This window comes from Patagioenas fasciata, chromosome 5 (genome assembly GCF_037038585.1).
Source record: "Patagioenas fasciata isolate bPatFas1 chromosome 5, bPatFas1.hap1, whole genome shotgun sequence".
Taxonomy (NCBI): Eukaryota; Metazoa; Chordata; class Aves; order Columbiformes; family Columbidae; genus Patagioenas; species Patagioenas fasciata.
The window spans coordinates 19,332,853-19,358,179 of NC_092524.1; the positions used below are offsets into that span (position 1 = coordinate 19,332,853).

Sequence of the window (25,327 nt, forward strand, 5' to 3'; positions counted from 1 at the left end):
ACAACACTCACACCAATTACTTTGCTCCTCAGGTCTTCAAGTCAGTTCTAGATACTAAATCTTCATGGTGGCACTGCCAGGACACAAGAGCAAATGGCTTCAAGCATATCTTGCATCCATCCCTATCAACAGGCCCCTGAGAAGGTGCTGGGTCACCAGCCAATGCAGCGATCAATAGGTGGAGTGGACACCTCCTGTCTCTGCACAAACATGCCACACCACAACATGGCATGTTACAGCCTTGGTTAGGCTATCGAGACAGGGGGAGCTGGTTAGCAAGGGGTGGGGTGGCTGTTTTCAAGGTCACACACTACCTGTACCTCTGAGAGTTATCACCGTGGTTGAAACAGGAAACCTTGAGTTAAATAGTTTTGATGAAGCCCTCACTGACTCTTACTTCCTGCACATGAGGGCAGAACTCCTAAAAAAATTTCTCCAAGCCCTCCCCACCATGACACAGAAGCTCCTTGCCCCATGCATGTCCAGAGTCAAGTTGTGTTTGCTGCAAGACACACTCACAGTTGCTTTCCAGATCTATACCCAGAGTTTTGCATCTGCAGACGCACATGTACAGACCCATCTAGCTGCCGCAGTTTCCATGCACAAAAACTCACTCATGCTTTTTTCCCTCTGCCCCACTGAAATCAAAGATGAAAACTGAGGAGTCTCTGAACATTTGGAGATGACGGTCCTACCCATCACCCACTGATATGACCCTGGCTATAGAGAAGGGCTTGATTGTCAACAGTGCTGGCTGCCAGCAAGGGCTGCAGACTTTAAGCAGGTGGAGTGGGCACAGAGCATTTTTGAAAACTATGCTGCCACTTTCTTCTTTATTTTACAAGGTTAGATTTTTTTTTTGTGATGGCCATGGTCAGTGACACTGGCAAAAAGTCAATTTTAGGAGCCTCTTCAAGGTCACAGGCACTGTTGTTGGGTGACATCTGACAGAAATCCTGCCTGCAGCCATGGTATTGCACAGAATCACATGCCTCACAGTTTAAAATGATTTTTGATAGATTATTTCCTCTAGGACTCACCAAACTGGGCAAATTAGGTTCAACCTCCAGACTGTTTCGTAAGAGAAAGTGGTGCAAGTATCACCATGACAAACCAATGCTTTGGGGCTTTCTTTCTCTATTATTCTGTTCCTCTATGTTAAGCTGACTAATAGAGAGAAGACACAAACTAATTCATTAACTCATCATACAATTACTGTTTTATTAACTGATTTAAAAACATATATCTAGCATAGTAACTTAAAGTGGAAGAAAAAGTGACGATGCTTGGTTTCAGGTTGCAACATCAATAAAGTTGTAAGGCACAGTCATTTGGATGAGCATCTCACAGTCTGCAGTCACTAAAACAGATGTTTTGAATCTCACTTAAATATAAAGTAAATGTCTTATTGAAAAAAACAAGAGATTATTCCCTTATATTCCTGCTGTCTTTGCTGCAGCATTACTTAAAATTATTCAGTCATATGAAATTGGAAAGTCTATTCAATCTAAAAAAACCTAGAGGTGAGTCTAAAGGCACAGGCAGGGGATACTCTGACACCTGCTTGCAGAGATCAGCTCTGCTAATGAAATTCCAGTATGCAATGTTTATCCATAGGAAGGGAGAGAAATCCTTCCAGGTAGCTACAGAGCAAACAAACATGTTAATATTGGGATGAGCCATCAGTCAACATTCACTCTCATAGCAATGCAGGCAACAAGAACCCTGGATGCCTGTGAATGTGGTGAGCTCCTGTGGAGGCATCTGCTCTGAAACCACTGTGCCTTCCTGGGCTCTTCCTTGGGAAACACACCCGGCACTCACAACCCACTCCAGTCAATGCTTCCTCTCAAGCCCTTGGCTTTGTCCCTTGCCTGTCAAATATCCAGGACTGCAAAAGATACACTGTGGGGCTGCTGCTAGGTCAGGTGGCTGAGCGTGAGAGGGAATGCCCTGTGTCCCTCACCTCCTTCAGTCCACAAACTGCCAGCTCCATGCTGTGCTTGGTTCAGTGTTCCTGCCTGACGCATGGAGCAGGGCATGATGTGGGTGACAGGAAATACACTAGGATTTGTTCTGTTTTAGTGCATGAAGGCTGCAAAAATAACCACTTTTTCTGTAATAAGAGGTTGATTAGCTCTTCCGTTAATCAGTGGGTGCTCTTTAAAAAAAGCATTTCTGGACCAGCTGTAGCCTTAATTGAAGGAAATCAAGTCATTTGTTTGAACTTCTCCACTTGCACAGCTCTGCGTTTAGCTTGCAGAAGAAGCTTAAAGATAGCATCGATCTTTCAAGACTGTGTTGTGTACATGGCTTCAGCACATGCTGCCACCTGGGTACCTTCTAGGACTGGGGACTTTTGTTCTGAGATGTTATTGAGACAACTGGTCTGTCTGGCAGTGATTGCAGCGTGGCTCTGGCAGTCAGGGGCCAAGCGGCATTCATCAGCCCAAATCTCTTGGAGGCTTTTGTTGATGAGTTGACAGCTGGCTGGTGGTGGTTGATGTCTCCAGAAGGGCTCTTATCCATGATGGGCCTGGGGAAAAGAGAGAAACACTGTGGTGAAATTGCACTCTAAGTATCTGCATTATTCTCACAGCTCTGAAATCTGAAACAGAAGCTGCCAGGCCTGGGAGCAGCACAAGGCACACCATCTTCCCACACAAGGCATGCACTCTCCACCTGTACTGCTCTATAATGACCACGTTAATTTCAAAATCAAGGTGTCATGTCCCAACTCCTCGGTTTTGTTTCTTCAAAGAAGCAACATGATGCTAATCATGCAGTAAGTGGGTTCAGAAATAACCATGTTTTGGTGCACGTGATATTTACCTAATGCCTACTTTATTTTCCAAAGCTCCTTCTAACATGAATTAATATGTTTCAAGGGAAAAAAACCTGAAATGGATGCCAGGAACTTGTCCTGGTATTTACCCAAGGAAAGTCTTGAACAAGCACTACTACAAGAGTTCTACAACAGACATGGGCATTGTCCCTGTGTGGGGAACATGGGAATGGAGCAGTAAAAACACAGGAAAATTTTGGCTGTTATTAAAAAAACCACAAAACTTCCAACACTCAAGCTATAAGGAACCCGAGAAAATGTTTCATTTAGCATTGTATGTCAGCACAAATAAAAGGAGTTATTTTTGCAGAACAGGCAGGAGACTCCAGAGACAACACAAAAGTCTGCTTTTTCCTGTCATGAAGTCACTTCTGTTTTCCCCAGACATGCTGCAGGCAGTGCTGCCAGCAGCACACATACCTGAAACTTGTCGATCCAACAGCTGCTGGATCTGAAATAAGCCTTTGCTGGCTGGTGCTCCCAGCAGGCTGGCACTGCCCTCGGGATCCGGAGGCAGCTGGCACACCATGCTGGTTTAGGAGAGCAAGTTCCTTGCCCAGAGGCTGGGCTGAAGTTTCTTGATGACTCCTTGACTGGCATCGCTGTGTCCACTGCATGTCCTCCTCTTGGTTGGGTATTTTTAGGTATCTTATCTGGTGCTTTCTCATTTTCCAGGGTCTTGCTGCAACACCCGTTACAGGTGAAGGGCTTTTTGGCGGGGTTGGAATTACACAATGGTTCAGGCTGGAGAACACTGCACCTTCCTGAGCCTGTGATGAACCTGAAACAGGGGGGGAAAGCACAGTGATTTACCAGTTTATCTTACTCCTAAAATGATCAACCCAGTGAGTAAAAGGTTTTGGAGAATGCTGTGTAACGGAGCTGGGTGGGGAGGTGTGTCCTGGGGCACACAGAGATGCTGGCCTTGTTGAACTGCTTCCTCTGATAGTTGGCAGTTTTGGTTACTTGGCAGCCTCTCTTCCAGTACTGCTGGTGATGTGCCAAGTGCTAGAACTGCTCATGAGCCATGCACAGCTTAAGGGAAAGACCAGCTTACTCATCCTCCTGTTGTCAGGCAGGATCACATCTGCATCATTCCTGGCCAGTATTTGCACTGACTTGTTTTAAACACCTGGGGACACAATCCAGTGATCTGAAATTCAAGGCACATGAATAATCACAGATGAGTGGATCCACTTGTTTTTTCTTTTAATCAGAGGCAGAGGTGTAAGAATAAGATCTTGAGATTAGCCTTAATATTAGGGAGAGTGCCTGACTGCTAGCAAAAATATTGCACTATATGGAGGGCTACTATCTGGCTGTTCATATTTTAGCCCATGTAATCCTCAGGTGCAACAGAGAAGAAAAACCTCGTTCCTGATTTATGAATGTAACATGCTTAAAACCATTCTATATATAGCAGAGATCCAATTCCTCTTGTCTATTAAAAGAACCAACTGTATCTAAGCACCTGCTGTGCAAGGTCCAGGGCAGGAACACAATCTAAAAAATGTGCCACCAAAACCCAGGCCCAGAAAGTTCAGGGTTATTGGACCTAACTGATGGGGATGCACTTCACTGCTTATGTAACCACATAAAGTTGACATAGAATTTTCACTGAGCAGTTTCCATTATACTATATGCTTTAAAAATGTCATAAAAATTTCATAGGGTTTTAAATTTGTTTTTAAGTAAAGATACTCTGAAAGACTTGCATACCTGCCTCAAGAGCCTGAAATAACACTCAACAACTTTCAAAGGGTGCAAATCATATTGGATCTGATGCTGCAAACACTTTAATGTAAGAGCAGTTTTGCTCAGATGACGTGTTCTTTTCTGGTCAAAGGATTGTTTCTGGCAACAAGTTCTTCTGTGAGAAAATCACATTGGGTAGGACACAATTCTGAAGTTAAGTGTAAAGGCATTTAAATACCTCTCCAAATCTTGACACAGTCCCAAGTCACAGAGGTCAAGCGTAGTTTTAACTACCTTGCTGAATGAAGTCTATCAGTTGCTAAAATTTTATCAGGTATTTGCTCTGCAAAACGTGTTTTAGTGACAGAGGGCAAAGGCTACTGTGTTTGTGATTAGTTATTATGGCTGGCTGCTTGTGATTTGCGATCTGGGTCATCCCTGCCCCCACCTTCAGGTAATAATAGATTTCAAACCACTCCATCAATCTTGTAACCAAGTCCTAGCAAGTCTGGTTACAAGATGGTCAGATCTATGCCCAACCATTCACTATTATATAGGGCATGACACTGGTACACTGTGAGATGTTTGGGGCATTGTCTACTCATTCTAAAGAGATGCTCATAATAAATCATACTCAATCTAAAGAAATAATATTAAATCTAAAAAAGATAAGATTAAAGAGACCACGAAGTCATAATCTAATACTTCTGTGGTCACTGGAAAATAGGCCATTCCTTTAGATTTTTCCAACAGCTTCTGTTCTTGTTAATGAGATATTATTTATATTACTGTTAATACACAGAGGCTTTGAATAGTTTAATTCTGCATTTTTTTCCAAAATATATCATATTTTTCTAAATTTTAACAGATTCCTTTTTGCCCTTGAAAGAAATATAAAACTAAAACTTCTATGCTGATATTTATAGAGGCAAAAAAAAGTCATTAACAACAGAAATAGATTAAAGTTGTCCTTTCGTAAGCTCCTCTACTGGATATTTATTTGGAATAATGATTATTAATGTTTCTAATATTCTTAAATATGATATTCAACAAGCAGTGAAGAGTGGGAATTCCGCTTTCATTCATTTAAATGCAGTTCTTGAGAAGTCTTTGGCTTTGTTCCTGAGTAGAAGAGCAAGTTTGATTTTTAAACTCTCCACTGAATGTGTCCCTTCGGTTGCATATTGTTCCAGGATTCCCAGTTGCCCAGTTAAACCTTAATCCTTAGCTCAGCCATTATTTCCATCAATGCCAACTGGGGTAAAATATAGCTCAGTTGGAACAACAATATTATAGACTCATCTGCCACTGCCATAAATTAATGACACAAGCTAAAAGACAGAGACACATCCTTCCTCTAGACTTGATGCTAAGCTGGTGTAAGATCAGCTTGTTCCTCTTAATTCCACAGACCCATGCTGAAATGTATCAACTGATGGTCAACACAGCTGGCCACCATGTCCTGCTTAAAAACTGGAATGGATTACTTGGAGTCTGGCTCTGCAATGATATTTCCAAATTGCTGCTCTACAGCACAGAAGCCACATCTCATAAAACACTGCAGTTACTCATACACCTGTCTACAAATGGTTAGTAGTACATGTCACTTCCTGAGCTAACCCTTCCCCAGAGGTTTAGGTCCAGTACCTGAGGAAGACTCAGAGAGACAGGAGTGGCAAGAAGAATCAACAGAAATCCTTCCAATGAGGTCTTCATCACTGGTCTCCCTCAACTCATCTTCACAACTGTCAGTCAGGCTGCAGTCTTCACCTTCTTTCTCATGACTAAGAGTGACCTTCAGTGCTTGGGTGGCTTTTTCTTGCTGATCTGTTTGCAGGCAGCTGGACAACATCAAGTATCACACCTGTAGTTAGCCTTTGAGTTGTCAATATGCAGCCAGCCAAGTACAGCTTGGCATGGTCACACAGGCAAACACCCAGACAGTGATTTAGTCACCCACTGTGATTTCCCACTTTCCTGGAGATATGGAAAATAATTCTACATGGATCAGCCATCTAAGCTGCCTGAGTCTGATTATCTGAAAGTTTCCTACACACAGTGAAGAAAGCTCAAGAAATAGAGCCATTTTTACTTCCAAATCATCTGTCTATGGTATGGGGGAATCTTAGCATGGCATTATTTTCCTTTCAGCCTTTGGTTTGGTTTGGTGAATGTCATGCTTGCAGAAAACCTCATCCACTTTCACTTCTTTCACTGTCTGAAAGCAGACACTGTCAGAGCTAAGAATGGCTTACCAGTTATGAAAAGTAATTTCCTTACTCTTTCTAAGTGAGTCCACCCTTGCCTATGCTGGTCATCAGCCTGCTCTAGAGAGAGGTCAGAGCTTCCTGCAGGCTTCTTCTCCCTTGCCGACCTGGCAGAAGCTCCAGCCAGGAGCACTGATGGAAGGATTGCCACCACAGGCACAGGAAGGCAGAAGGCCAAGACTACCCCTTGAAACAGCCTCCAGGTGGCCAAAGAGTTTATTTTATCACTACAGCAGAAAAAGATTGCCTGTTCTACTCCATGATAAGATTTCTCCCGTGGTCTCACCACTTGTGCTGTTCTCTCTGTACTCTCAGCTCAGAGAACACATCTTCCTGGTGCAGATCTTCTCCTCCTCCTCCAGAGCCATAAGGATTTTCTGTCCTTAGACTGCAGAGTTTCAAAGGGCTCACCTCAGTTGCCTACAAAAATGACAGAAGTTATCTTGATAACCTCAGGAGCTCTTCCCAACTCTGTTTCTAGATTGTGGAGTTTAGAAGGTATCAAGTCTGCTGTTACTCCTGAGTTTTCAGATCATACCTCACCATTTTTTTTTTTTGCTCTTCAGTTTTAAGAAGTCCCATGCTCCAGTTTTGTACACTGTTACAGCTTGAGGAGTGGCAGTAACAAAGATGCTGATTTATATTTCACTGGTATATAAGCCTGTAGCATCTATGCCAATGAGCACATTAAGACTAGTATCACAGAAATTGCATAATTCAGCATATGACCACAGTCCCCTTCCACAACATAGATTATAACACACAGTAATTCATGCAAATGTTCAAATTAGTTTCGGAAAAGCTTCCAGTGCTTGAGCAGTGGCAGCAGAGAGACAAGGGAGGGACACATTTTTTTCAGTGGTACTGGTACATCTGTTATCAGCATTAAGTGAGGCTGCTGACAACCCAGAGATGCAGGTGTCCCATGCATGTTGTTTCCTTGATTTAGCACAGCCTGTTTAAACATATACAGATGCATCTATGCTGTGTTGGACACCAGGGCCCACAAAAACTAACCACAATGAGCCGCACTGCACCGCCTTACACACATGGGTATCCTCTCACTAAGTTGCTGCCAAAATGAGCAGGCTGACCTGCAGGGCTGGGGTACCACACTCTTGCCAAGAGGAATAAACTTTAGCTTTGTGTTTCTTTAGTCAATAGGAATGACCTTGCAGCATTAGCAATCTGATTATTTATGCCAACATCAAAGAAACACTGCCGAAAAAAATACTTTGCTTAATAGCTGCTGTAGAAATACCATTGAATTTTGTAATCCTGCCTTGGGCTTTGCTCAGCCAGAATGATAGGAAATGCACTGCCCATAGCCAATATGTGATTTTCATGTGTTCCTTCACAGCTGATGGTTAATTGCCGCTAGCACATGGGCACCTTCATAACATCTAAGCAAAAGACTCTCTGCCCTCCTCAAGGCGAATTGCATATTGGGTGACTTTTGGGCTACAGAACACAGTAACCTGCCACAAGCCACAGTGCGAATTCAGTTTATCCCAGGATTTACGGAGGTCACCAGTCAGGAATATGAAGCATACAAGAAAAACATACAGCTAGCTTTTGCCTCCTTGCATAAAGGGCCTTGGTGGGGTTTCCACATATAACTTGACTGAGTCCTAAGAAAAAAGGAAAAAAAAAATTACTCCAGTGTTTAAAAAATTGTGTTGTCTTTGAAATCAGTTAATATCATTTCCCATAGACAAAAGGATGCAATATTTCATGGTGTAGGTTCACAGTGTCAGCTGGAATGGCCTGACACTGCTGCTAAGAGGCAGTTCTCTGTTTTTACCAGAATCTGTCTCCTGCTCCTGCCCCGCGTCCTCCACTATGCTGATGCAAACATCTGCAGGGTCACATGGTGAGTCAGATCAGGGAAGAGATCCAGACGAAAAGTAAATATGTATTTTTTTTTTGTTTTGTTTTCCTGTTTGGTTATTTTTCAGCTGGATCTCAATCAGAATCAGGTTCCCCATGTAGCTATGCAGATGCTCTTGCCAAAACAAGAGACAAGGCAGCAAAAGCACAGGAAGAAGGAGTGACCATTGGGTGAAACTGCCCCTATCAGTAGTGCTAGCTACCTACAGGTGCACATGAAATTATGGTCTCATTCCTTGGCAAGCTGTACTTGATTTCCACATATATTTCCTAATGCACACTCAGCTGCTGACACTGCATTGCCTCATCTAGTTTATCATACTGAGTCCTACCTACAGCAAGGAACTGAGGGGAGACTGGCACCTGAGAGAAGCAGCCCACATTTCTGGGAAGACAAACACTACTCTCCCATCCATAGGCTGGTGGAGTTGCACCATCAAGGAGGCAGGGAGGATGTCTTGGGAAGTGCCCAATATTGTACCCTTTCCATCCAGCTGCCCTTAGGAGATGCTAACTTGGCAGTACTTCCAGGTGGCCAGGGAATGAGGGACAGTGGTATGCCTATAGATCAGGTATGTGAAGTCAAGGAACTGACTCCTTTTGCTGAGGCATCCACCACTGGAAAGCCAAAAGAAAGTGCTCTTTGACAGCCAGCAATGCTGTTGCAGTATGAGACTGCAGTACACATAGTTTGAGCACATGATCCGACAGGGAGTGAATGTGCATCACCATGCCTTTCTAGAGGACTGCCTTGAACAACATTCCTATGACTGAACAAGATGTGTCTGAGTATGACTTAAGTGAGCCCAGCTAGCCTCACATGTAGTTTAGAGGACAAACCAGGACAGCTTTTGATGAGGTGTGAAAGGCAACTTCAGCAAGGGAACACCACTGCAGTATAGGGCTGTCAAGAGAGACAGCAGCACATAATGCATGGGGGTGAGGGGCTGAGGAGGGGGAAGCCCAGATAACTTGCACTTTCTGCTGTAGGGCAAAATAAAGGAAAGCCCATGCTAGAGCAGGTGAGTCCCATGGATGAAAACATACGCTGAACCTGATGTAGCAGTGGTGTGGGTGGGTGGTATTCAAAGCACCTAGGCTTTCACCAGCAATAATAACATTCAGAAGAAGGTGGAGGTGTGGGAAAGAACAGGATTAAAAACATACATTACCATGTGTCAAATCACTGGAGTCATCTGGGAACAGCTCATCAGACAGAAGAGGACAGCTACTGTACAATGGGCGGGCATTGCTAGATCTCCCTGCATCAGCAGACCACTGTGCAGTTCTAGGCCTGGAAGTCGTCGAGGGTCTTGGGCCACATCCAGATTGCCTTGCTACTGCCCCAAGATATGGATCTAAGAAAAAGGTTTCACAAGGTTTTGTGCAAGGCTTCAAATCACACCATCACCATACACAGCCAACATGGTGACTGCTGCTGCACACCTGAAGCTGTAGGGGACAGAAAAATCTGTCATTGCATTTACAAGAAACATGTGGGAATGTGTCAAGCCTAGAGACAGTGGGCTTTCTGGTGCTGCATGCAGTCCCCCGCAGCTGTCCTTTGCAGATGGCAGAACCCGGGGACCCCCCAAAAAACAAAGGTCCTTCCCATCCGCCTCTTGCTCCTGGGCATCAGGGACAGGCTGCTGGCTGAGGATGGGATCCAGAACTGCTCTGTGCTCATTACCTGCCTCCGATTTCACCATGGGCAAGCCTGGATGTTTCCAGAGCTCTGCTACTTCCCCTGCCTGCATGCTTAGGGTAAGAGTAAGCTGCCTCTCATGTGCTGCCCACCTTCTGGGGGGGCAACTACTGCAGGCTTGCCACAGGCACAGTCCAAGCCCCCAGTCTTAAAATATATTGCTTAAATGCCCGGGCACTACACGTAGATGGTGATAGCCACCTTACCAGAGCTATTAGTCAATCACGGCAAAACACATACGAGGATTTATGGAAATCTGGGAATGGCAGTGATAGATTTTTCCAGTACTGCCTCAGAAACAGATACTTCTCTACCACAGAAAGAAAGGCGAAAACTGTGTTTTTGTAATGCTACAGGGCAGGGTGGATTTTACAAAAGCTAGAAAAGGCAAACAGAGCTTTGCCCTCTTACCTACCCAACCTCTGGCTGTCCTGGGATACAACACAGCTGTAAGAGCAGCATGTGCAGCCAACAACCCAGAGGAAAGCAAATTTCATTTTGGTGCCTGGATGAACAGTGTGCTTTGTAAAGTGTTGAGCGTCTACCAACTCCACAGCGCAGCAATCAGCTCTGCAATAATATTGCCATTTCCTTAACAGCTGAGTGTCAGGAAATGTAAAATACCTGGGCCATAGTTGTTAATATAAACCCATTAAATACACAGTGCATGAAGAGTAGCTGAGTTAACATTGCTATAGGAAAGAAAAAAACATGGTAATGTTGGAACCTGACCATATGAGCTCATCAGTTTGGAGCTGAAGACAAGAATATAAGTCTGGTTACACTAGGAAACAATACAAACTCACAGTTTTGTGCTCTGTCCTTACTGTTTCAGTCAGCCCACTTTAACTAGTTTTCTGAACTATAGCTGATGTTGTCAAAGCAAGATCACCGAGGGATCAGATTTTAATGTATTTTTTCCCTACTGTAACTGCTATTACAACTAATGATTTGGACTAACTGGGATTAAATAAATTACAGACTTATGTACTTATTCCTAAACAAACTAAATTTTTAATGGAGTACAGTTGGCAGGCAAACCACAACTGGAGGGGCTGGGAAGCCAACTGCATTGCCCACACTAATGGGAAGCAACAGCAGCAATTATAGGAAGTACTTTGCAATATTTAATGGTACTTGGTAAAGTGCATGTAGCATATGTAAAAGCATGGACATCTGAACTATAACCAAGGCTACAGGCATGGGGACAACATATTTACTTTCAAACCATTTAGTCTCTACTGATGAATGTAATGGATTTAATCACAGAGGCAAAGAAAACGGAACAGATCTATTACGAGACCACTCAATTTCAGTTGCTAAGCTGTTGCTACCATTGAGAGATGGTGACCAAATTGCCTTTCCTATTATGAAACTGGAGCAGGAAATCCTGCTATATCCATGCTATATGGGATTGACAGTTACCATGGAAAAGGCTGTGAACAGCTGTTGTTGAAACATGCCTTTCCAAGCCTTGCTGCTTCCCATCATGCAGAATGAATGCTACAGACTCCCAGCTACTGCTGGATTTTCTTGATGCTCTTGAAGTGCTCTGCATTTTTCTGATACTGATGTCTAGCTTAGGACAGCTTTTATTTATATCTGCGCTCAATTCCAGCTTCCTCACTTCTCAAGTGAAGAAGACATCTTTTGTCCCTTCACTATAGTTAAACGTTGGTTTTGAAGAGGCCAGCTTGCTCTTCATCTTTCTTTTTCACACATCATAACCTGAAAAATAAATCCTGATAGGAAATCTGACCTACCTAACCATGAAATGTCTCCAGCTAAACCACCTTCCTTCATGGATTCCTTGATAATTAGCCAATCTTCATGCATCTTCTTGGAAGGAAGGAGAGCAGTCTCACTTGCTGGTATTTTGTCCAAATACTCCAAGTGGGGAATGAGTTTTTTTACTTCAGCTCTGTAATTATAATCTGGCTCCTGGAGAAATCGAGAAAGTGGTCAGTTGAACAGTTTGTTTAACAGACTGTGGACTTCCACCACCAGCACAGCAGTGTTCAGTTTGTATGAGTGCCATATAACTTGAAACGCCTTCTATGAGGCAAACTTATTCACCCCGTTCACCAGAAATAAACACAGTCAGGAGTTTCATTTCACTGTGCTTTCTCCTCACATAATTTCTACCCAAATTAATTGTGAACATGTCCTGAGCAGTGCAAACTCATGCCCCTGATCAAAAGTCTCCTTTGCTGTTTACCACTGACAACTTTGGCATTTGTCTTCATTTTATTATGTATATTGTACAAAAGCATAGAAGGCCACTGATGTCCATGGAAAGCACAAGCACCCTCAGTATTCAGCCACCCTCTCTCCTTGCTTTTGTGATTCTCTGGTTGCTGCATCAATATTCGGGTGATACAAATACTTGAAAACATGTTATGAGTGTTGCTACACTTCCTGATGGAAAAAGAAAGACCATTTCCATGGATGGTGTTTTTAGGCACACCTATAAACCTGCTACAGTGAATGAACTGCACTGATTTTCTGGGGCAGTCTTCAGGGGTATGATGTGTCATTTTATACACTGTTAGAAGCGATGGCTTACTTCAAAGTACATTTTCTTCTGCAACACATTGCATGCCAGCAGCAGGTTCACAGAATGCTAAAATGGACTGCACTTGAGTTTCTTTCTGTGTTCTGGAAAAACAATGCGATTGCACATGGAATCAGTGTGACAGCCATAGGGGAAAGCACAGGTGGGGCCCCCTTTTGCATGCGTAGGTGGAGCTGACGTATTTTAAAGTGATTCACGATCACATGCCAGTGTCTGGGACCTCTGAGCACAAAGGCCAATCCAGAAGAGTTACAACTATGTCAGAGCACACTGTGAATCGGGCTGTTTTGGTGGGTTCCAGTAGTAGAAAGACACCTTCATGTGGCACTTTCATCTTTGGGAAAATAGCATTACCTCAGGGCTGACTGGGCCGTGCTGCTTTGCAGTGGAAATACTTTCGGATAAAATAGTCTCAGATTACAAAAGTAGAGCACACAGTGATGGCAATGTTTGCTACTTTAAGCATAAAGCAAGAGTCAACTGCTAGTGGCAGATTATGAATGGACTGCTATTTACAGATCGGTTGCTTCATCCAAATAAATGTCATGCTTTTCAAGACATAGCATGGAATACTAGAAAACCCCACAAAGCCAAGTCCTCATTCAACATGGAGTTGTCACAAATGGAACTCTTTCTGTGGGACTTGGCTCCCTACCTCTGAATGATGCAGCACTGAGGGTGGCAGAGGGAACTCACAAAAAATGCATGTTTGTTGTTGTTAAGAAGCAGACACTAAATTTCTCTAACTAACCCTTTAATCCTAATTTAGCAAGTGAGTCAACCAATTGCCACGCTACCCTGCACATGTACTCCAAACAGTGTCTTGGCTACAGCCAATTTCCAGCCATGTCCTGTTGGAGAGAACTGTGGTATGCTCATGTTACATTACTATAACAGAGGCTGCAGAATTTATCATCAGGTTTTTGCTTTTGATTTAGATAACAGGGAAAAGATGAGCTCATCTGAAAATCAAATTACAGAGAGCAAATAGGCTGTCTGAAGAAAGAGCAGTAAATTTAGCTGGACCATTCTGTAGATTAAAAGTAAATAAATAGGAGGGCTTTTACAGAGCTGTAGCAAGGGTCAGATTGAAAGCAGGAGCTGGCCAGCTAGAGCACACCAAAGTAAGCCCACATCTATTCTTTTCTATATTCTGGGTGGCTTTTTTATACCCCAAAGAAGTGCAAATATCATTTGAAACCAAGAAAGTGACAAAGCCCATGGAGAAGCTCTTTGCAGCTGATGGTAGGGCAAACTTTGTAACCAACCCAGGGCTGAGCAGCTTCCAAACACGGAGACCAGGGAGAATACAGTGAATTTACAGTCCGCCTCTTCCACAGCTCAGTGTAAAACATACCATTTGTGCAGACTCACTCACCGAATTCTGGCTGACATTTGAATGCAACTACTTGCACAGAAGTAGAGACAACCATTCAATGTGGAGAAGAAGAGTAGAGCACAACCCCACATATCACTCCTCTTTGAACTCCCGTTATGTGACGACATGGAGCAGCATCCCAAGGACTGACTTCCTCAGCTAAACAAACCAAGGGCAATCTGACATTTCTCCATTACAAGTATATTTAAGGACAAAAGGTGTCAAGTGAAAACTATGTGCTCCAAAAATACCACTTTCATTGAGCAGGAATGACAAGGAAGTAGAAACACACTTTCTATGCTGTTGGGATATACTGCACCATTTTCATGGTAAGAAGCTATGACAAAGAAGTGACAGAAGTTTGCCTCCATGAGAGTAAAAGAGTAAGTATGCATGCTTTGATCATCAGAAGCAGGCAATGCTTCCTTACTGTAGGAATATGTTTTTTCCTCTCATTATTGCATCTTCAGTAAAGAAAACGTTTATAGAGAAATCATTTTGGTTATACAGGGTGTTTAAAAAAGGATCAAATTTGAAGTCACTATATCTTTGAAAATGGGTCCACCTTTTTGAAACATCCTGTAGTTACAAGTGTGGGCTCTGAAGTATACTTCCACCAGTTCAAAGCAGGAAGGGAAATATATAATATTTTATTTTGAATTCCAGAGAGAAAAATTATGATAGCTAAAGTGTTACCTTCTGTGGTTCCTTTTACTGAGGGATATGATCAAGCCAACAATTATATCTGAAAAATGCTAATAACTCATGAATCTGAAAAGAAACGCAAAAGCTCAAAGACAGATATCTAATTGACACATTGCAATTGGCATATCTGGTAAGGAAAATACTGGCTACCTTCTAACCTGCTGCAAGTTCCCTACAGGCTAGAAGGATCCATACAGCTTGGGTCCACGCTCTCCTTGTTATTCCTTTCAGATGCTTGTTTGCACTGCAAACTGTGAGAAGACAGAATAGCTGTCTGCATCAGAACAGCTGATTTCTAGCTTAATCCCATTCTCACAGGTAAGAAGGAATACACTGCTAGGAAACAGGCCTGAGTCTTTATTAGCACTCCTTGTATTTCCTTTGTGCTCATCTTTGAAACAATACCCATGAGAGGACAAAATCAACAGAAATGGGAAATGTATCCCATGTCATCACTCAGAATGAAACAACAGGAAGATGCCGAAAAATTTCCTATTTCCAACTGAAACTAAGAAAGCACTACCCAAAATTAACACAATACGTGCAAACCAAGTTCTCACCTCTTCAGATTCTGCATTTGGCTTTAGACAAATAAGGTTGCCCTCAACTGTCAGGTGGCTCAGCTTGCAACAAAGTCCCAGATACTGCATCTGGTTGATGTCCTCAATATCATTCCCTTCCAGGTCCAAAACCTCAAGATGATCCAACCAGGGCAGCTGGCTCAGGTCAGAGATATTGTTATAGGCTATGTAGAGTTCCTCAGCAGAAAGAAACAGAATAAATCTGTAAATCACGGGCTTGCACAAGTAATACTCAGGCTTTGCAAAATATTATCTTATATTTGAAATATCACATGGCACAGCATGAAATTAGCATGGAAGTGAACATTTTTCAAGTGTAGCTGTTGCTGCCTTAAATAACTAGGGGTAATATGGCAATGAATGCTATGCTGCATTAGGCATCTTCAGGATCAGACCTGAGAGTTACACCTCGTTTAAAAAAATAAATACTGTAGTGTCTTTTAAACTAACACATGCAATTCAAGGCATCCAACCAAAGTCCTTCAGAAAAACAAAGGGTAAGAAGAGAACAAAGATTACAAGTAGAGTTTCAACTGAAGATAGTTTTGGGATTGTCATTTTGTAGGACACATCTATACTTACTTTTAGACAGCCGCAGGAAGAGATGCCATCTAAATCTGAGAGCCCACAGCAAGCCATCCACACGATGTGGAGATGGGACAAGGTGGTTCCAAGATCCCTTATAAAAGAAACAATTTCAGCTCTTACTAGAACAGAAGGAGGAACTCAAGACTTGTTTTTGTTTTGCTAAGACTAGGCCACTGCTACTTCCCCCAAATCTCACATTGTTTACAAGAAATGTCATTAAAATATTCAACTTCAAAGGTGTAGAATTATATCCCTCTCTACCTCTCTCTCCCACAGACATCTTCATTCTTGTATAACAACATGTCACCCCAGTTCAGTTTGATTAAGATTCTTCCAAGAGCTGCATCATGGTAATTCTATCATAAATTGCAGGTAATAGCTAAGAATTAAGTCAGGTTTGCTTATGCGGCATAATTTGCTCTGCACGCATAACCCAAATTAAAATATCTAAACTGACTGCAAAGTCTTCCCACTCTGTCCTCTGATGGAGTTACCTTTCTTCTGGTTTTTCAGTTGAAAGAAATAGCAGTCTTGCCAAATAACATTTTTTGAATCAGCAGAAAATAATAATAATTTCTATCCTATTTTCCTACCCTTTTCTAATATAAATAAGGGATCATTTGTATGAATTACAGACCTTCTGGTCCTAATCCAGAAAAGCACCTACTGACCTGCTTATCTCCGTGCATGTGTAACGTCCCACTGACATTGCAGCAGTGCATGATATAAAGATAATGTAAAATGCAAAAATGGTGTCAAATCAAATCTCTTCCCTGAATGCTGCAGATTTAAGTAGGGTCATGATGGATACACGATAGAACGTGTTTACATAATGTTTTATAGCCTTTGAAGTACCAACAGTGCTGCTGACCTAATGGCCTCCACTGAATTTTGTGTATCTAGGCTGCTTGGTCATACTGACACAGACAGACGCCACAGGATAAAGAAAGCCATGCACACATGGAAACTCCCTTCATATATAAAAAATACAGTTTCTCCTGCAAACATGCTGCATGCTTACTTTACTTCAACTCTTAGCTATCAGGGCAAGAGGGAACACCTGCCATTGCGTCACTGTACCTATGGCCAGATAAGCCCCTAAAAAGATCGAAGTTTGTCACATTTCTTTCCAAGTACTCAGTCAGATTTGCCTGTCCTGAAGAATTGTGATGTCCCTGTATGTCATTACATCCCCAGCCTTGCAGAAGATCTTTCAGTGACTATTTACATCATACGTATTTTATACATAAAATAAACACTGGTTCTAAGGCTTTCTTAAAGAACAGATGCCTTTCAAAGTAATATTTACAGAAATTTCTTATTAGATTTGCAAGCCATGTGCCTATAATAAGAAAGAAATTAAAATTAAATTACTAAAGCAGAACCTGCCATCAACCAAGGCCAACATATCCATAAACACAAATAAGGCATTAGAAGAAGCATGAAGGAGTCACATTGCTCATTTCATGACCTACTTCAAGCACTGATGAGCTTTTTAAATTCCAGAAGTTTGGTGCAGGGTTTTCTTTTCTGTAAACCACTGAACACAGATAAAGGAAAGCAGTCACTCTCATTTTTGTACCATTGAAACAATTGTTTCTGACAGACACTCCGTTCATTAGGCCAGCAAAACTGAAGATAGTCATAATCTGATTACTTTACATATGGTATGGTAAGGTATGATTCATGACTGTTACTTTTATTTTTTCTTTGTCTTGTACTTCCTAATGGAAGGTCTTTTGCCACAGAAGGATCTTTCAGTAATATGTTTGTTCCTAACATTTCTCTGCCAATATAAAGGATTCCAAAACAAAGTAATGGGTTAATTCCCATGCAGCTTTTACACATGGTGCTGAGAAGAAACAGCTATCTCCCTTACTGCTAAACCCTCGATCACTTCATGAATTGTGAAGAAGCAGTCCCCTGCTCCTGCTCCTGCTCAGAGGTCAAGTGTTTCCAGAGCTAAATCATATTTGCCTCTGTGTGTTATGGTTTCTAATTCCAGTGCTAGCTATGGCTAAACCCAGCGCACATGAACATGGTCAGTCACTGCTCACACCATCTGCTAAGTCACACACAGCATATATTCACTATGTATTATTAGGTAACAAGCCTTCAAGCATTCTTCTCCTGCAGACACCATCAGGAGGAGAGACAGCAGTTTAAATTACATATAAAACTCACTTACCTTACTCCTCACAATTTAAATTGCCAAGTCTCAAATCTATTCCAGTTTAATTCATGGGTTGCAGCTCTGACTCTCCTACAGTGCAAGTACCATGTTTAAGGTCAATACTAATCAAAGTTCATTAGTATTAGTATTCCAGACAAAGGAATTAGGTTGTATATCCCATGTCTTAGGTACTTGCAAAATGAAAATGCAGAACTGCTGCACGTTTGAAATGCAAACCAGTGTTTGATAACAGGGTCTCACTATCAAAAAATGCTTATACAGACACTTCAGGAAGGAAAAAAAGCCTGGAAGCTAATGGGAACTGGTTTCTTATGAGGCTAAACTCGGCTGTCCCATGCTCACCTTTAACCCATGGCACAAGACACTAAGAAAGCATAAACTTTGTTGCACTAAGTGTTTGGTATCACTTAGCCCACTTTTGCTCTCTCTTTCAGGAAAGGGAATGAGCAAGCCAAGGTATCTCTGCCTCCTGCTCCCCAGGAAGAGCACGCCAGCTCTTATGGAGAGCAAGTGACTGCTGTCCTTCCTTCTGTGCTACCACAGATGGGCAGCAGTGAGGAGAAGACGCAAAAGGAGTCCCAACTGCAGAACTTCACTGCAAGTTAAAGCCAGGAACAAAGTTCCCCTTCCTGACCCTGGGGTCATGCTAACTGCTGAAGAAGCCTAAAATTCTGGGTCATGCCGTCACATTTTGGGCCTGCAGATCATTACTCCTGTGTCTGTAATGAGTCATCTGCAGTCATAGATGTTACCACAGTAAAGTACATTTGCAAATGCAGGGTGTTTCAAAAAGACAGACACAATTTCAAAGCAGTATATTTCATGATAGCAACATGTTAAAATTACACAAAAAATTACAAATGCCCTGGGAGAAGCATCAAGTGGTAATAATTTGAAACTCTATGCCCCCCCCTTTCAAGTGGTAAGAGTTTAATTCATGGGTGGTTTGTGGTTGCAGAGATACAATGGTTTCAAATTGGATCCATCTTTTTGAAACACCCTGTCTTTTATTTGGTAACTAGCAAGCTAATCTTTTGGAAGCTGCGTGAATCCTACTGCAGCATCAGAGAAAAGTCTCTCATTAATTACTACACAGATAATTGCCTCTGAGGGCATGGCTGCTGTAAGGTAAAACAGCAAGTTAGAGCAAGCTGCTCCCAACAACCACACGCACCTGCATTTCTGAAAATACTTCTGAAATACTGCAGCTGGTGAGAAGAGCTTGCAAGAGATGGAAATACCTCCAGCTTCACTGCATCTGGCATGTCCAGCTTGAAGTGGGTCAGAGCAAAGCAAGGAGTTACGTGAGCACTCATGACTGCTGTGTGTGTGCAGATGTGCACATGATTAGGTTTGCATTTATTTTAAGTGCAGAGCGTCAGATCAGCCCAACCCAGGACATGCATCTCATGACTTTTTAACAAGAAATTGAATTAAGATGGATCTGCACTCTGACAATAATTTACCAGGGTAAATTAATGTAATAATAAAGTCTTAATAACTATTCACCAGGGCAGTAGGAGAGAAAATCCACTATAATTATACACATAATGTAACAAAACACCCTCTCAAAAAAAACCACCATTGACTGAGACTAAAATTAATGAGACACGCCAGAGACCAGAACCCTCTTGTATTAGGCCTGATATAAACATATACAAAATGTCAGCATCTGTTCCAAAATTAGGGTAGAGACTATGACTGAAGAAGTTTGGCAGCTGAAATTGGAAAAAGATGAGACATTGTACAAAGCTGGTGGCAGCTGGTTGAACGACGCAGCACAGGAGCCCCTCAGTGATGTGCAAACAAAAAAGAGCATATAGAAGGAAACAGAGGACACTGTAGAAGGAACATTGCTCTCATTAGTATACACAATGGATAATTCCAGTTCCAGTGGACAACTGCCCCAGCCCAAGCAATGTGGAAGCTGGGAACGTTAGAGAAACCACAAGGAATTAAGAGGTAAAGCAATTACGTATCTTGCTCACTTCTGGTATGGTTCCTGCAGGTCAGATTTGAAGCAGAGAGACAGAGCAGGGGGTGAGAATGAGTACATCGTATCTTTGGTTGTGATAAACAGAGGATCACAGCCTCTGAGGCTGCCAAACCAGAGTCCTCCAGAGTAATTACTCCACACACGCACTTGCATGCAGAATATGTACTGAATACCAAATAATGTTGTTAGCACCCCAAAGTGCCAAGAAACCAAAATAGATTCCCCTAGTTTCACCTTGAACCCACAAACTTGCATTTCTTTTTTTTTTTTTAAATAATATTAATAAACTGAAGGGTTTGAAACCTAGGTTCCAACTAGCTCCAGATACTGCTGCACGGACAAGGACTTAGCAAACAGCTCTGTGTTTCTGTGAGGGTCTTGGCAACACCCTCCCCACTTGTACACAACCATTTAGGATTTTTTCCCATGAAATTTGATTCTCCCAGCTTGTCATCGCTCCCCCAGAGCGGGGGGAGAGCACAGGGGCAAGGAACAGTTTGGCTCACAACACTTAATAACACGTTTGAGAAATAATAGCATGTTCTTCCATTAATCCAACATCCTTGTTATTGAGGGATTGATTTGCTCCAGCCAAAATTTTACTGGATGGAGACCAGACCTACAGAGCCAAATCACGCTCTTGGTTTCACTACAATAAATCTTGAATAGCTCCACTGAGCTCAAACTACCCAGTAAACACAACAGCACAACCCTGAGCACATTCATCAGCTTGAAAACCATAGTTTCTTTTGGAAGCTGGTTTTGAATCATTTACCTAAAAATAAAATATTACATCTACTGAACTTACAAACAGTATCTCAAAACACACGTGCATCTGTTGAATAAATCTTCAGCAGAAATAAGTCTATAAAAACCATTAATGCAGGTGTTAATTATTTTTAAATGTTGCTCTGAAAACAAATGCACCATTGGAAAGAGTTAGATTTTAAGAGAGTGACCAAACTAAAGTCTTACAAAACTAAAAAAAAAAAAATATATATCTCATCTCTGATCTACAGAAATCAAACTGAATTTATCAAGCTGCACTGTGCTAACAATGATCCAATCCATATGTCAGCACACAATGGTTTGGTTGTACAGATAATTCTGACATCACAAGCAAAAACTTTTAAAGCCTGAATGTTATTTAAATCAGTAACATATGTCCTAACAGGAAGCTTACATAATAGTTTCATTGTACTCTCAAATAGCTGTAAAGTATTCAAAATTTCAAAACTGACTGTATGCATGTGTTGCTCATACTTGATCAAATCCATGACACAGTCCTCAACTCTGCAAGGAGCACTGAGGACATGTCCTTATGTCCCTTGCAATGTCCTTTCATAGTCAAACAAATGTCCTTTGAATGTAAAGACCTGACTTGCTTTGCAGTATTGCAGCCTTTGTTGGTCTTGTACTTACTCTTCCAAATTCAGGTAGCAATATGCTGAAAAGCATTGGCTTGGGTCTCCTGTGTCTTGCACCTTGCAGAGCCATGACACACAGGTTGCCTTTAGCATCTTCTGCTCCCTTGCACAGGTGTGGACTGCTGCCCAAGGTGTAAGATAACAAGGATCGTGTCCCATCTTTTGCTGCCAGAAGCAGCAGTCTGAAATGCTCTGGAAATGCTCTGGAAATGCAGCATCTAATACTCTGGCTTCATTATTCCTTCTGAACTATGTATCTTTTTCACAGTAAGGGTTGGGGGACTTCAAAAACTAAGCAAAAAGAGAGTTTGCTTGGCAACTCCAACCCATAAGCTTAAACACATCCAAGGAAGGCAAGTCCGTTTTAGGCATCTACCAAAGGTCTTTTTTAAAAACAACTGTGTCTATGAAATTCTGTTTTCGTAACTCCCTTTTACATGCAAATGAAGAATTTCTATATGAATGAAAGGTTATTGTTCCTAATGGCCTTTGCAGTAGGGTGTCTCTATTGTCCCATCTTTCTGAGGCAACCTTTGCATGAATAAGAAGGTGTTTTCCAAATGGGCCGCTCTGCTGATGCCACCAGTAGTATTTCTTCCAACAAAAGGATTTCACTACTTTATTCTATATTTTATTCCAGTTTTGTTGTTGGTTTTGTTTGGGTTTTGGTTGGTTGGTTGCTTGCTTGCTTTTAAGTTTCAAGCTTGGAAAGGGGCAAAGGTCTGGCATATTGCCTTTTTTTTTTTTTAACCTGTGGATCTCTGCCACACACTTTGCTGATAGCAAAATGATTTCTAGGGAGGAAATGCAACTCCCCCCATGCTGCACAAGGAGTAAATCAGGGAGAGGGTTCAGGGTTTCACACTTTGTCCAGCCTCTGACTCTGCCTTCTCAGCTGCATTATGCCCAAGTGAGACAGCTGCTGCAGCTTTTGTGGGCTTGCTAAAGCAAATTACAGTTATCAATGAACCACATGCTTTGGCCAGCACTTTCTCTAAAGTAAAAGCCAGAAAAGAAGGACAGGAGACTACCGGGCTACAGCAGTCAAAAACATGAACCATTCAAGGCAGTTTGGTTGTTGTCCAGGACTCGAGCCAGAGACCATGATAGTGGTAGAGTACTTGAGTTCTGCCATGGACACATCTGTGACCAATACTTCAATCAGAGACACTGCACAAAAATCCTTGTTCCACTAACATCAATGCCAAAGCTCCCCTGACCTCAGTGGAGCTGAGATCCCCTGCTCCAGTGCCAGCACGCAAGGATTGCATCTGAAGACAGGAGAGGACAATAGAGGAAGAACTCAATCCCAACAAGATACATCTCTGGGCCAGTTCTGACTTACAACATTTTCACTCATCATTGCTGCTTTTCATTGCCTCATTGAACTCACTGCAATATTATCCTAAATGATATACTACTTGCAAACACTTTATTTTCCATGTCAGATTATACCTTGTTTAAACCAAAAGTGCTTGCTGAGACCAAGAGGAGAGAGGTCTTTGTAAAGGAAATTGAGTGCTGATACATACACTTCTGTAACTACTCAGAATAGTGCTTAAGTTAATTCAGACATGAAATGCAGCTTTTGTTTTAACCACTCTCATTTCTAGTTGCAGAACAATAGGCTTGATCGATGTTGATGTACTCTGAGTCAGGAACAGCAGTTCCCTAACACACAAATATACAGCATGCATGGGAAGGGTAATGTAATTTTGCATTAATTTCCTTTTGATCATTAAAACTGCTTGTCAGCTTAGTTACTGGTAGAGTTTTAACAAGAAAAGATCAGTTGCTTTAACTCAGCTTCCACAATTTGAAAGGAGTAGGGGTTGCCCAAGTGCAGTTCTGTGGGCCAAGACATGCCATTGACCTTTTTTTTTTCCACCTTACTCCAGCTCTCACACTTGGCATGAAGCTGTGCCCCAGAGATGCTGCAGAAACCCAACAGACCATGCTGCATCTCAATGGGTGCATTGCATCTTCCACAAGAGTAAGTGGATTTTCAAGTAGGATGAAGTTGAGAAACACAGTAAATAAAACTCTCACACCCACATATCCATTGCCCCTGAATTTAGCCCCAGAGCTACTGATAGTTCCTACAGGTTTGGCAATTGTTCATTCTCATTGCTGAAAGTTTATAATATATATAAAGAAACTAAGGATAACAAAATTGTGGTTACAGAATGGATTATTTATATTGAAGGAATGAATCCCACAGCACTTTAAAATTGCCTGCATGAATAACTTTTAGTCTCCCACATGCTGTGTGCCTGTTTCACAGCATGTTCCGGGTCTGAGCTTTGAGAGAGTGAGGCAGATGTATTGTAACTTTGATCTTATACTTCAAAATCAACACTTAAAACTTTTAATGCTGCAGGGCAAGCAAAAGGAATATTCTGTAAAAGATCCAAATCAGCCAACAGATTAACTGATGTTTAGACACACACCACAAAAAAAAAAAAAAAGTCCCCCAAACTCCTTTTTCTGTGTACCAGAGAAATTGGAATGCTAGATTAATCAACCAGACAGAACTAAAGAATTGGATCAGTTGTGAGTTGCTATTCAACTTTTGTCACAGTAATGGTTATAGAGTTTCCACCAGAAAAAAATACTTGAGATACAACAGAAATGGCTTGATATGAAAACCTAGAGAGAAAACATAATTTAAAGTGATTTAGTCTGAATATACAGTGGTGGGAATGCAGGTTCTTGTGATTCTTTAGATCTTACACATTTGTATAAGACTAATGATTTTCTCCTGTCACTGATGGTCATATGGTCATTTCTTCTTTTTATTTTTTTTTAATTATTTTTTTAATCTGTGCCTATATTCAATAAGAAAACAGAAAAACTGCAGAAGCTTGCAAAGAACAGGTACAGGTACAACTTGGGTCTGTGAGTGGCTGGCAAATGCCAGTTGATTTCCTCTGAACTTCTTTTCTATCTCAGCTTCTAGTGCTCCTTCCAGAGTTTCCATGATAGACTTGTCTATGTATGTCCCAAGTTAAGACTTTTTCCTCAAATGACAGCTTCAAAGGAGACTTCATTTGCTTGTACTGGCCTCCACATGTTCTTTTGCAACAAGTAAAGAAGATGCAGAAGAGAAGTCTGTGGGACCTGAGAGCCCATCAACCTGACTACTGAGGCAGATGAGACCTTACAGATTTCCATACTGAGTTCGTTACTAAAGACAGAACCTCAGCATTTATTTCAGATTACACCAATAGACATTACAAATCTGGTGCAGATGTGCTAACTGGATGTATAGCAAATTCCACACCCCATCTTTGATTTCTTTCAAACAAATTCCCACTCCAGGGGCATCTAGTAGTAGATATTATAATCTGTCCTCAGTCATGGAGATGAGCCTTATGGCAGAAGCTCACAAGGACTCTCAGTTGCCAGAGATGCCACTGATCAGCTTCACTGATCAGTCAAGAAACTTGATCACATGCGGTTGAGCACCCTCCTGCCAACA

The 25,327-nt window shown here is 41.9% G+C and overlaps 1 protein-coding gene across 18 annotated transcripts in view; it reads right to left on the reverse strand.

Moving 5' to 3' along the window:
• Positions 1–1,200: 1,200 nt before the first annotated feature.
• LRRC56 (leucine rich repeat containing 56) overlaps positions 1,201–25,327 on the reverse strand; it is a 78,269-nt gene continuing 54,142 nt past the window's right edge. For 17 of the 18 annotated variants that reach the window (XM_065839851.2, XM_071809054.1, XM_065839852.2 and 14 more), the window contains 9 exons: positions 16,224–16,320; positions 15,621–15,818; positions 12,166–12,343; positions 9,870–10,055; positions 8,374–8,438; positions 7,094–7,227; positions 6,188–6,381; positions 3,266–3,626; positions 1,201–2,536 (listed from right to left, as the gene is read on the reverse strand). In XM_065839851.2, coding sequence (XP_065695923.1) covers positions 2,344–2,536; positions 3,266–3,626; positions 6,188–6,381; positions 7,094–7,227; positions 8,374–8,438; positions 9,870–10,055; positions 12,166–12,343; positions 15,621–15,818; positions 16,224–16,320 — 1,606 coding nt within the window. In that variant the 3' untranslated portion in view covers positions 1,201–2,343. The remainder of the gene's footprint in view (positions 2,537–3,265; positions 3,627–6,187; positions 6,382–7,093; positions 7,228–8,373; positions 8,439–9,869; positions 10,056–12,165; positions 12,344–15,620; positions 15,819–16,223; positions 16,321–25,327) is intronic. The other variant, XM_071809050.1, reaches the window with a different exon arrangement.